The sequence below is a fragment of the Fulmarus glacialis genome, unplaced genomic scaffold (genome assembly GCF_000690835.1).
Source record: "Fulmarus glacialis isolate BGI_N327 unplaced genomic scaffold, ASM69083v1 scaffold17094, whole genome shotgun sequence".
In the NCBI taxonomy this organism is placed as follows: Eukaryota; Metazoa; Chordata; class Aves; order Procellariiformes; family Procellariidae; genus Fulmarus; species Fulmarus glacialis.
Genome location: NW_009210075.1, coordinates 823 through 13,703, shown reverse-complemented (window position 1 = coordinate 13,703; position 12,881 = coordinate 823). Strand labels below are relative to the sequence as shown.

The following is a 12,881-nucleotide window of genomic DNA, read 5'->3' as shown; positions in this document are numbered from 1 at the left end:
GGGGACGCCCACCTCCCCAGGACGCTCTGGGCTCCCCTGCGCTTCGTCACCCTCTGCCTCCACTGCTTTCCAGCACCAGGCCACCAGCAGCCCCTCTTCCGCAGGGCTTCCCGGCTTGGGACAGAGGAACGCAGAGCCCGGGGAGCCCTCGCAGTCCTTCCTCCTCTGCTGTACCCGGTTAAGCCAGTGAGCTCCCCGGGGAGGCGGAGGAGGCAGGTGGCAGCACGCAGCGGGATGGGGAGGACACGCCGTAGGTGTTCATGCTGGCCCAGCGGTGGCTGAGCTTGCGGTAGGAACCTGCCCTGATCCGCTTCTCCTGCAGCCGCTGCGGGCTGCCCACCCCACGGGCATAGCCGAGACACAGCCAAGAAGAAGGAACCAAAGCGATGTCCCTGCAGGAGGAGAGCAGGGGAGAAGCATCAGATCAGACTGCTGGGACTCCCCACGCACCGCCGGCCGCCTGAGCGGGGCTGCTTGGAGCAAGATGCTACCTCTGCACAGTTACGAAGTCTCTTCCACCCTATGATCATTACACTTCCCTGCACTAATAGCTCGGCAAATGGTGTCCCCAAGGCACACGGAGCCCGCTTCTGTCCTGCTCCAGAAACACACGCAGATGTCAGCCCTCACTGACATAATGACATGGTAGCTGGCAGCCACTGTCACTGGCCTTGATCCCCATCAGATCCCGCTTCACCTCCAGGGGAATGGACATTTAAAATAATAAATGGTTTTTAAAACTCCTCTCATTTCCTCCAGCCAGTTTCCAAGCTTTGTCTCACCAGCGCCAGGCCCTGCAGGAGGGCAGGATGCTCGGGAGGCAGCAGGAGCTGGGGGAGAGGAGAAGTCCCTGGAGCGTTGCTGGAAGGCTGGTGTCCCTGCTGGGACACGGCTGGGCCGTGCAGCCGGAGTGGGCCATGGTCACTGGCGCTGTGCTGTGTCACTGCTGACTGCATCAGAAGAAATAAACGGAGCAACCCTCCTCCTTAGGAGTTGCCTTGGCAGGGGGGTCTCTGAGCCCGAGTCTCCCATGACAGTTTGAGCCACGCTGCCCTCCGGCCACCACCACCCCACAGCCCTGTGCTGCGCTGCTCCGGTGCTGATAACACAGCGCTTACATCCAACAATATGTATTTCTATCACATAAAATCTATCCACACATAAATCTTGCTGGCCAGGTGTTTTGTAGGCATGAAATAGCCACAGTCTGTAAGAGAGCAGTTGGCTGCAGCTTCCCCCTGGGCTGAGCCGGAGGAGGGGACGCTGCTGGGCTCCCGCTCCGTCCCGGCAGGACTTCCACCCGGCATGGGGGCTGCGCTGCTCCCGGCTGGACCCTTCTTGCAGAGTTCTCCACCCTGACCCCCCCGGCACTGCCGGCTGCTCCTCTGCCCATCACACAAAGCCACGGGAGACAAGAGGAGAACCAGGGCAGGGAGCTGGTTCTGGGGCCAGGCAGCACGTGAGGGACGGGGCAGGCAAGGGTGAGGAGGATGACAGACGTGGTATCTCCAGGTACACACAGCCCCCTCCATACTCTTTGCTGCCATTCCCTAGGTGGGGGTGAGGATGGATGGGAGTGTTGGCCATTTGTGGGGGAGCAACAGTCCTGTGATGTCCCACCTTCTGCCCTGGAAGTTTCAATAATTTCTGGTTGCACCAGCTGATATTTTTATCCCTGATCAACCAAATATGTCCGGATCCAAATTCCTCAAGAGGGGGTTGTGAGGCACTTCCAGGCAATAATAAAACTGGTTATAGGGAGGTGTTACAGGAATTTTAAACCAGGGAGATTTAACAAGCTGGTGCCTTGGACGCGTTAGGAGAACATCATGGCAAAGGAACATCTGCAAGTAGAGACTCCCAAGGCAAGAGCCTTCTCACTCACTCTCTTCAGAAATGAGACAGTTTTACCAGGATATCACCTGGATTTTAATTTCCTTATGGCACACAGGGAGGCAGAGGCGCAGGTCTGACCCACGAAGGCACAGCGGCAGGTTTGCCTGCTGCGTGCTCACCTGGGTTGGCCCTGCCCCGCCGTCCTGCGCTGCCAGGGACCAGCATGCAGAGACCCCAGCCTCATGGCGGGGCCAGCACCACCAGGCACTGACAGGCTCCTAAGAGGTGCAGAAGTGCCAAGTAGCAAGCCGGTCCTTTCCTGTCCCACGGTTCGCTTTCCCCAGCCTTCCCCTTCCCTTCCCCTCTGGGTGGGAAGCGAGCGTGCAGTGGTGACGCTGTGCCCAGGTTCCAAAATGACCAACACCCGCCGACAGCTTGTTACGTGGCAGTGGTGGGGGTCTGTCCCCCAGGGTCTGCCCCGCCACCGGCTGTACCCTGTGCTGTGACCCCCCTGAGGACCAAGACCCTTGTTGTGCTTCCCTCGCTCAGCCAGCAACAGAACGCTCAAGAAAAAGGCAAATGGCAGCAAACGGGGAGCAATACACCGTCCAAAGACCGTCAGTGTGTCTCAAACCCACACTGGGATCCATGTGCCCCGTGTCTCCAGCCAGCCGGAGCACACTTCCAGAGCGTGCGTGTGACTGCCCTTGCCCTGCGCTGAGCTGCTCCAGCCTCGAGCATCCTTCACCATCGGGCTAAAGGCAGGAGCTCGGCTCGTTTCAGTTAGACCACAAACATCCTGCTTTTGTCTGTAGCTATCAAAAGCTGCCAGCGCTGTTTTGGTACCAACCGATAAGCGTGTGACAGCCCATCAGGCACCCAGAGAGGTGCCTAGATGCTCTCTGCCTCCAAAGAGGCATGTTTCACCAGAAACTAGCTCAGCTGAGCCAACGCTGGCAAACCTGACATCTCTTCCAGCCATGCCACCAGCTCCCACAGGGCACAGTCCAGGACAGCAAAGCATCTCCCTCCTGTACCTCGCCCTTCTGCTAGCGGGAAAAGCTTTGAAATTGTTTCTTTGTAGGACTAACATGTACCAACATGCACAGCATCCAACACGCTATTGAAACCACCTCCTCCGCGAGCCTGGGGACCCACAGCCCCGCACATGGAGCTTCCCCCAGCCCAGCACTGCCGAGCCCTTGCAATTTCCTTTCCTAATCTTTCAACCATGGCAGTTTGCAGAAATCGCTCACATCATCACCAACTTGTCCATCACAATGCCGCAGCCACGTCCCAGGTAGAAGACAGTAGTTTGCATCTAAATGTGGTGTTTAATCTGCATCCACCTGCATCACCCAACCAAGGCAGGAGCCAAGAGCCCCCTGCCACTGCGAGCTCTGGGGCCGGCGCACAGGCGAGTGCTGCCAGACGTACCCTCTGTTTGAGCTCTTGGTAAACACAGCTCATAGGACATCCTCTGATTTTTTAAACAAGCGCCTCAGAGGAGCCCAGCTGCAGCTTGCCCGTACGGGGACGGACATGGACAGGAGGACAGTGCTGCCTGTGTTCGTGCGGTGCAAGCAGCCACAATGAAAACATCTGTCTGTGGTTTTGCAACCTCTTAAGCGATGATTCACTGAGCAGGAGGTTATTACTGACCAGAGCAGACAGTACAAGGAAGATCAATTGTCTGCAATGCTTTTTCATGCAAAGTCGTCCCTATGGTTAGAGGGAAAGGGGCAGAGGTTGCAGCTGGGCTCCAGCTGCTCCAGGGTTTCCCTCTCCGGGCAGCCCGCACCCCTCCAGCCCCACGCCCAATCCATATCCATGCTGGAAAGTCATCTAAACCCCACAGTGGCAAAAATAAGTAGGGTCCTGAGGCTGAATGGAAAAGCAATCCCCCGCCTAAGTCACCCGGACTCCCCCGAGCCCACCCTAGCAGGCCCCTTTGCAGCGTGAGTCACACCAGCGATAGCACAAGAACATCTGTTTGGATTTCAACAAAGGCATATGTCAAACGTTTTAGAAAGAAGAGGTAGACTGGAGGCCAGAAAAAATCACTATAAACTTTTTTTTTTCTAAATCTTGTCCCTTACTGCCTGGCACTCAGGTCAGCACCATGATTAAATGCCCAAGTTAAGCTCATCCCGTAATTTCATTCCTGCCCTCGCCAAGCAGCCGTCTGCGTTTCCTTGTGTATTTGCATTTCTGTTGCCAAATTCTGCTGTTTGTATTGGAACATCATTAAACGTGAACAAACTCAGGTGATTTTACACTCCTCTCTCCCAATGCAGAATTATGCCCTCCTGTAAAAATATTTGTTTCTGGCTGCCCTCTTTGCAGTAGGCTTTTTCCAAAACAAAACATTTCCCAGAGGCAACACAACCTATCTGACAAGTGTTTTTTTCAACTCCTATTTATAGTACTTCTTGAAGATGAAAATCAGGCACAGAGATGATTTAGAGTTGGTACATGTACCTTCTTGATCTGAAGGATGTATCACATAAACCAGACAAAGCTGCAGCCAAGGCGACGCACAAAACCAACCGACCGGAGAGCCGCTACCTGCAGGAAGAGCCAAATCCACCTGGGCCACGGCTGCACGTTTGTCCCACGCTTGAGGAGTAGCAGAGAGAAAATGGGACAAAGAAAGGACAGACAGCAAAGACAGAGCAGATAACATCTCAGTAGGAGGAAGTCTTGTTCATTAGATCTTAATCATGTGTTAACTTACAGTCATATTTTAGATACGCAACTAGCGTAATTGTCTCAAAACATTTAAAGGGGATAAATACCAACCTTATTTTCCAGGACCAGCTGCTTTCTTTCTGAGCTCTCTTGTCCTGTTGAAACTAGCAGATTTAGGAAAGTTTGCTTTTATTTATGGCTTTTAGATGGTGGCAGAATTGCATCCAAAAAATGTTAAAGCATGAATAATGCCTGCACAGCTCCGCCAGTCACAAGGTGACTCCGGTCACTTTGCACCACTCCAGACTCCCTTGGCCTTTCACGAGTGATGTTTGTATCAGATGCACAGATTTCATCAGATGCACTAAAAAAGCAGCAGAATTGCTGGTGAGAGGAGGTGGGGGAAGAAACAACCGGGAGATGTCAAGGGAGATAAACGCACAGGCTGGTGCCTGCCCGGGTTCACCGCCCGGTGCTGCCTCTGGATGCTCCTTCCCGCAGTTTGCCGCCCGGGCCCCTGCGGATCTGCCTGCGGCAGGGGCTACAACCCCCTTCAGGTGGTGCACAGGGAGCTGTGGCTCAACAGCCAGGGAGAGAGGCTGGGCAAATCAACCCTTTCCTAACTTCAGCTGGTGTCTAGCAGCACGAAGAACACTTGGCCAAGGCAAGATAAGGTCTAGTGACAAAACATTCGAGTCTACAATCCCTTCAGCCATCACAGTTGACTAATTTCTCCCCCCTGCCGCACCAGAGCCCTGCACAGTACCAAAAACCACCATCACAATCTGTCAGGTTTCTGCCAAGAACAATGTTATGCACTAGGGAAGCTGCTGTGCCAGAAAAGATGGATGAAAACATCTTTGACAAAATTAAAAAGCATCCTTTATTCAAAACCAAACCATTTAATAGGAATGCATCAATTTAAATGAAGTTCTGGTGGTGACAGAGTACAATGGCTTTGGGGGAAGGAGAGGCACTTGGATCAAACTGAAAACCTGACGCTCTCAGTGCCAAGTTGAATGTTTCAAAACAGTTTTATTTTATGTAGATGTTCACACAATTCCATTTTCACTTTAGTCCTCCATATATGTATATAAATACAACCCAATTCTTAACCTGCCAGTCAGGATCACATCTAAAATTAGAGAAATAAAGCAGACTTCAACACTTCAACCAAAACGTTTACAGATACAGTGTTGGTATGAGTTGTAGTTTTTATTTGTATTGAATGGATAGCAGACAGACACTTACAAATTAGTAACTAACCTATTCTAAATTAGTTTTATTTTGTTATATTGCTTAATGCACATTAAGAATGCTGGGGTTTTTAGGGCACACAATTACCAGTCGGTCAGTTTGGAATGATTTAGCTTCAAGAATGGACAAAAGCATCGGCAGCAGCACCCAGTGATGCTTCTCAGCAGCAGCCGCTGCCGCCAGCCTCCCCTTCCTTTTCACACCTGGGCTGGGCTGAGAACCAGCAGCATCACCATTGTAACACATCTTCTCTCTACCCCTCTCTCCCTTGTGCTTGTTATATTCTTCCAGATCAATGATTAATTGGATTTAGACCTTTTTTCTTTTCCTTTTTGCTATTGGCACTGTAAACCGTCTATCACATACCTCAGCACTGGAGATTAATAACCAGGAGTCACCTTGCTGCAGGCCATCCGACATAGAGCAGCAGGAGAGGTTTTGATCCTATTACAGTTTTGCTGCCATAAGGGCAAAAAAAAAGCACTTTATAAAAATAAAACTTCAAAGCAACTCAGCTCTCCCCCGACCGCCTCTCCAAGCCAGGTTTTATTATGATGCTAATATGCACCCTGTCTGCACAACAGACTTCACTGAATCTCATCCCGAATACAAATTACAGCTACTTTGATTTTTTTCTTAAATGTGCTGATATCCATGCTCAATGATTTCATTTAATATAACCTCCATGTTTTCTTTCTGCAATTCTGAGATTAAAAGAAATAATCTCTTATCACATTTTAAAATCTGGTTTTCTGCCAGTTTCCACAAAACAGCTACAATTTGTGCCAATTCAGTAATTTTTAATTACAAATTATTTATTTTTCTGCTTATACTACTTTTTAAAACACAAATAGACACAATTACAAATTATTCTTTTTCTATCCTAAGATCCATTCTTATTAAGAACCTAGTGCTTACAGAGACATTTGCATTTCTTCCTGGTGTTCCAAAGTGCCTTACATAAAACGTGCAATTAAATTTAATCAGTAAACATGGCATTACATTGGGTCATGTATTTAGGTAATGATAGTCTACTCTCCTCAAAATTAAAAAGTAACAAGCAAAATAAGTAATGCTGAGAAAGCAAACATGTTGTAGTATCAAATTAAGTACGTAGAAGACGATTCAATAACAACTAAGTATAGAGTGCACACACTCAACGTGCTCACTTGTGCTAGGTACACTGAGCAATTCAGCCACACCACAATCTGGCCAGTAAAGCCTTTACTGTGCGCGGCAACATCAGGTTTTCGTGCTTGCATTCGCTATAAATTGCCAATGGCTTCTAATGCTACCCAGGTTATCTCACAGCTACGTAGCACCAGACTTGCTGGAGGCAGGGTGAACTTTAATGTAATAGAAACCCTGAAAATTACTTCCCCATATTATGATCTGATTTATGAAGGAAGTAGAGCACAAACAAAATAAATAAACACACCTTAATGAAAATGTAATCGCTGACAAATGGTAACAACAAAGGTGCTGCAGGAGGGAAGCGTAATATGCAGCTGCTGCACTCAGTAGCAATAATGTTCATAAGGAGACAAATGGGCTCAGCCAGCGTGGGATGGCTTTTATTCAGTGTCCAGAAGTGGAAGTTACCCTGTGTTTTTGGGGAAAATGAGAACTTTTAAGATCAGTGTCACCATGCAACTGAAACAGCTGTGGTGATGCTTTTGAGGAGGCCTTTGTTATTTCTTACAAAGGACAGAGAGAAAAATTGCAGTCTCCACAAAGGTTTCACCCCCACCCCCCATGATTTTTTCTGTTAGTGAACTCCACTGATGCCTGGTACAAAAAACATGCTCCCAAAGAGCTGCCATCAGAGAAAAACCAGGACAGTGGCAATATTTTTGATCCTGCTGAACACTCTGTGCAGAAACTGGATACTGAGCTTCAGAGAAGGGAATCAGCTGTGAAAAAATGCACCTGCTACTGAACATCTGTATTGGTGACCTGGTCTCTTGGCTCAAGGCTGCTTTCCCACAAAGCCATCCAGTCACTTGCCAGGTCCAGGGGTTATTAACATTCGAAATACATCTGATGACCCAGCTGAGGCAAGTAATATGAAGGCAGACAGAAATGAACTTTAGCACTGTTTAGTAATTTTAGAAAGAGATTAAATTCTGAGGTTATTCAAGTCCTAATTCTGTATTTTGCCAACAAAATTCCCCTTGATGCTATTCAGCACACGTTGGAGCTCTTTATATCTTTCTTAAGAGGCAGAGATCATTTTCTGATTAAGTGACTACTATGAACTCTAAGGGTGGGTATTTTAAAACCCGAGAATGTATTAAGAACTGTAACTGAAGGAAGATTTTCTCATTTAAGTCTCAGGCAAGGTTAAAGAAAGAAGAATCCTCTCCAGCTGAAAAGTAATTTTCAGGATGAAGTCAGGGGCTGTTGTTATTTGTAAGTAAGAAAGGAACAAAAATCTGATGCCAAGTGTTAGAACAAGAAGGTACTTCCAAGGAGACTGCAAATTGGGGAACGGAAGATGGGACCTTGCACTGTTAAGTGGCAGCAGTTCAGCTCCAGGTTAATAGAAGCCTTGAATGCATAAAAATTTCTTTATTTGCAGTCTCAATTCTTGTCTTAGTGAGTAGGTGCCCACATCTCGAGCCAACAGGTATTCACATACACTGTTTCAGGAAACCTGTAAGGACACCGACCATACACACTGATCTGAGAACAAAATGTTTAAAAAAATCTAAGTGATTTGGAGAACAGAGATGACAATACACAATTTCCTAAACTTACTGAATTGTGTTAGAACTTCATGTTTAGTAAAATACATTTGAATTGCATAAAAGCAAGATTGTTTCAGTGTATACTTTATTGAATTAATTTAAGAAAATGTTAGGAATTCCTGATACTATTTTTAACAAATTTTTAACGAGCAAAAGTCAAAGTGCATGAAGGGGAAAAATACATACCCACACTAAGGAAGAAAGAGAACAATCCCTAGCACAAGAACATCCCACAGCACAACTAAACCTACTGGCCCCTTGGTGTAAGTGGTTCAGTCTATTTCCAGATCACTGTCTTCACTGTAACATGCAGATGGATTATGTATAGAAGTCAGGAGCACTAGGTCTTTTTCTGGAAGCAAACCACATTCCTGCAGAAAAGCCTCCAGGTCTACAGCAAAAAAATCTTCTCCAAGCTGGTCAGTGATTCGCACAAAATTGCCGATGAGCTCACCTGCCTTATAGATCAGCAAAGCTGGCAAAGCATTATTAGTAAAGCGAGTGCTAGCACCAATGAGCGAACTTTTTACTCTGCAAAATTTAACTGTTGGATACTCAGCAGCCAGGCAGATCATACAGCCGTTCAGGGATTCGGTGCCAGGGATATCATCTTCATAAATATGGATCATGATCAGTGTGCTCTTACGCTCTTTATCAACTGTGTCCAAAAATGCTTCCCCACTGGTAATCTCAAAAACCTGTTTAAATTGCTGCCCACTGTACAACTGCTGCCTCATCTCCTCCATTCGCTGCTTCCTGTATTGCTGTAAAAATTCCTCATCATCTTCATCATTGTGAATCATGTTATATTCTTGTAACGTCATCTAAAAAACATATACAAAGAAACATGGAAAAGAGAAAAAGATCTCCATCACTATATGGGTCACTTAAATAATGAGAATTTAAATCAAGAGGATTAATGTGGGTCACTCATCTTTAATAACAGCAAAGTGCAACCCATGAAGGCTCAAGCACCCTCTGTATTACACTCCATTTTGATCTAATTAGAAACCATGTCCAGTGGGAACAGCAATTTCAGCCTTGGGTATTCTAGTTTCCACAAACTGCACTAATAACACAAGTGGCTGCTCCATGCTCCCACTTTAATTCAGGTTAATGGTGGCTATGTGCTTTCACTAAGCTACGAGCACTGACTTGGATACCGTGCCTGACCTAAGCCTAGCTTCCTTTTCATCAGCTTTTTTGTTTAGTTTTTCAGTTAACATTTGGTGGCAACCAAATGCACTATCTTGTCTGTAGAACTAAAACTAACAGGATTTTATGTGTTTTGTATCTGTTCACTTGATTCGTTAAACATATTTGCATCACTCAAGGTATAGGACAGTGTGGCCAACTTTCATCATCTGAAAGCACTGTCTGCTAATTAGTAACTTCTCTGACTAGAACTGTAAGAGCTAGTTATACAGCCAAGTTGATTAAAACCACTCACTACTTCCAACGCCTTCTACTTTTGGAAATCAAAGACAAATTCTCAACATCCACTTACTAAATAAGAAATCAATAAGGACTCCTAAACTCTAGTTGAGACATGGGAGGCAGTATTCATAGGTTTGCTATACAACTTTTCGTATTAATCCCCTGCAGTTGAACTTATTTGAGAAACAGATAAGGGAAATCTGGGAAAAGGATTTGGACTTCCTCAGTATAGCAGCTGAATTGCTTATTTCTTAACACAGGCAAATGCAATGCTCCTGGAATACCACTAAAATGCAAACTAATTAAACTTGACAACACCTGGCAAATACAGTTATAATGCACTTCTTATACCACTGCTGTGTTCCTATTTACTACGGAGAAAGAATACTGATAGAACAAAGATTCCCATCTGTTTAACGCACACAAATGGTGAAACTGAAAATGTTAAACATTTAAGTGGCATTTTAATTCCCTCATGCCATGCTACCTTTCCATTGATTTTTTCCTGAAGCTCTTTCTGCTTCTGCTTATCAGTCTCTTCATCTAAGTGAGATCTACATGTCATAGATAACTTTTTAATGAGTCGTTCCATTTCTCTGCGCTGCTCCTGCCGCTGTTCAGTTTCCAGTTGTTTAAATCTTCGCCAGTCATTAATGACTCCTTTGGGACCTGAAATTAAATATGTTGGCATTTCGTATAAAAGGGTAATAAAATTACACCTATCATTTGAAATTCAAGCAATAATTTGTAAGTCAGCAGTAAAATAGTGGCCTTGTCATAAACTTTGTGTATACTGTGCAAAATGTTGAAATTAAATGAAAGAAGTAATTTGCCATTTACATGTCCTCAAGCTTGTATCTATTTTTTTTTCCTAAGAAGACTAAAGTTTATCTAACTAGGCTAGTCTCATAATTGTCCCAAAGATTATTCCAAAGATTACTATCTGTGCTCTTGAAATAGAACCACCAGCCCTCAAGAATTCCCCTATTGTTAGCATGGCTTTTCATAAAAACAAAAATAATGGTGGGAAACAATTAAGTCTGCCAATGCTCCTGTACAGAAGTACATTCTGTGGTGTACCAATCGTGTTAATTCTTATAGACTGCACCTTGCTGATACCTTGCTGCTGGGGCCCAGTGGAGTTACTTTTTCAGGTCCTCTCTAAGTATGCCAGTTTAGCACTATAATTCTTCCATTCTTCCTTCAAGTGAAAGATGTGAACACATGCAGGAAGAAGATTTTTCATCATTCTTAGTGAAACCGTAAAACACAGAGGGCCAGTCTTTCATAAGAACGTAAGAAATACCCTCTGGATCACACCAACGATACACACAGACTCGTACCGTGTCTCTGACAGTGGCAGTTGAGAACGCTACTTTGGGAAAGCCGGGCCACTTTCTGTCTATTCCTCATGTACTCGTTCAGCACCTACCTTTTAGTGGTTAACAACTGTGCAGATTACAGGAAAGAAATGTATGCATTATCAACCAAATTGTACAAATCAGCTTTGTATGCAAAGCCTAACTGCTTTAGATAGAATGCTGAAGTTTCTCAGAGGAGAAGTCAAACATTAAAATAAAGAACCAGCTATTAAAAATAAGGTTAGACTATAGCCAGGAAATGATCAATCTCTGACTCAAGTACGCATAAAAATGGGACTTTCATTTAAAAAAACGAACTTGAGAAAAACACAAGAATTTTCCAATAAACAAAGTATTTACAAAACAGTTAGTCTGATATGACGATACCTGTGTTGACTGCACTGCCATCGCTGCTAAGCTCTACTTCCCCAACGCTTTCAGGAATGGTGCTCTCCCCTTCTTTATCTTCTTTCTCACTGTCTTCATCCTCACCCTCACTACTGCTGTAATAATACTGGAGCTTCTCACCAAGTAGTTTATCATCCAAAGAAGTCATTATGTCCTATAAAATAAATTAACAAAATAGAGAATGTATCTTTTATTCAAATATGCAGTGCGAGATACGACTTTAAATGCATAACGATATACCTTTACTTCCTCAGAGCAGTTTTTTAGCCTCATAAGAACAGTTTACAGCCCACTATCAAACAGCCTGCAGTGCAGTCAGTCACGTGAGTTAACTCTCAGTCACAATTTCAAACTCACTTAAGTTAAAAACCTTTATGAATAGAACTGCTTTGAGGCTCACTAGTGCAGAAACACTTTATGTGTGTTCTCATTCATAGAGAATGAATTTTCTAAGCGTGTTTCAGGAGTCGTACCAGCCTCACTCAGACCGCTCCATGAGGCTGATTTCCAAGTTATTGAAATTTAAATTTCCAGTATTATTTGCATTATTTTAACCATAATTTATTTCAGCAGAAAAATCATCAATGTAATTAATCAAATTAAAATGTTCTGACCTTTATTCCTTTTCAGTCTTTCAGGGACAAGCTTCTATCAAAACCTGGAAGAAGAAATTTCAGATTATATTAATTCAAATTGGCAAAGACAATCTCAAAAAAAACTTTTGCAGAAATCTGACATATTTAAATAACATAACACATACAAGGAAAAAACTTTAAAGAAAACATAACCATGTTCGCTGTTTAATAAAAAAAGGTTACTCTCAAACCCAGAAAACATACTTTCTAACTACTGAGACAGAACATACAAATGCTTAGCGCAGTCAGTGCTACAGCTTCATGACCATCACTTCCAGGCTAAGAAATAATGTATCAAAAGAAAGATCTTTGTGTCTGTCATCTTTTCACCTGTCCACTGACCACATCGGTCATCTTCACAGAAGTCACCAGCATCCTGTTTGTATGGACAACACTGAAATTAGATGCTGACACACTGATAAAGTGATTGCAACTACCCTAAAAATCCTCACTTTTCCCGAGTTAAACATTTTTTTAATCCAAAATACCTTCTGCTAAATAGAAAT

The 12,881-nt window shown here is 44.7% G+C and overlaps 1 protein-coding gene across 1 annotated transcript; it reads right to left on the bottom strand.

Annotated features, from left to right (window-relative positions):
- Positions 1–8,641: 8,641 nt before the first annotated feature.
- On the bottom strand, positions 8,642–12,397 carry PDCL (phosducin-like). Its single transcript, XM_009577060.1, has 4 exons — positions 12,355–12,397; positions 11,720–11,894; positions 10,459–10,640; positions 8,642–9,358 (listed from the first exon to the last, which is right to left on the bottom strand). The coding sequence occupies exons 2-4, from the start codon at positions 11,886–11,888 to the stop codon at positions 8,807–8,809; spliced, it is 903 nt and encodes a 300-aa protein (XP_009575355.1). The 5' UTR covers positions 11,889–11,894; positions 12,355–12,397; the 3' UTR covers positions 8,642–8,806.
- Between the last annotated feature and the right edge of the window lie 484 nt (positions 12,398–12,881).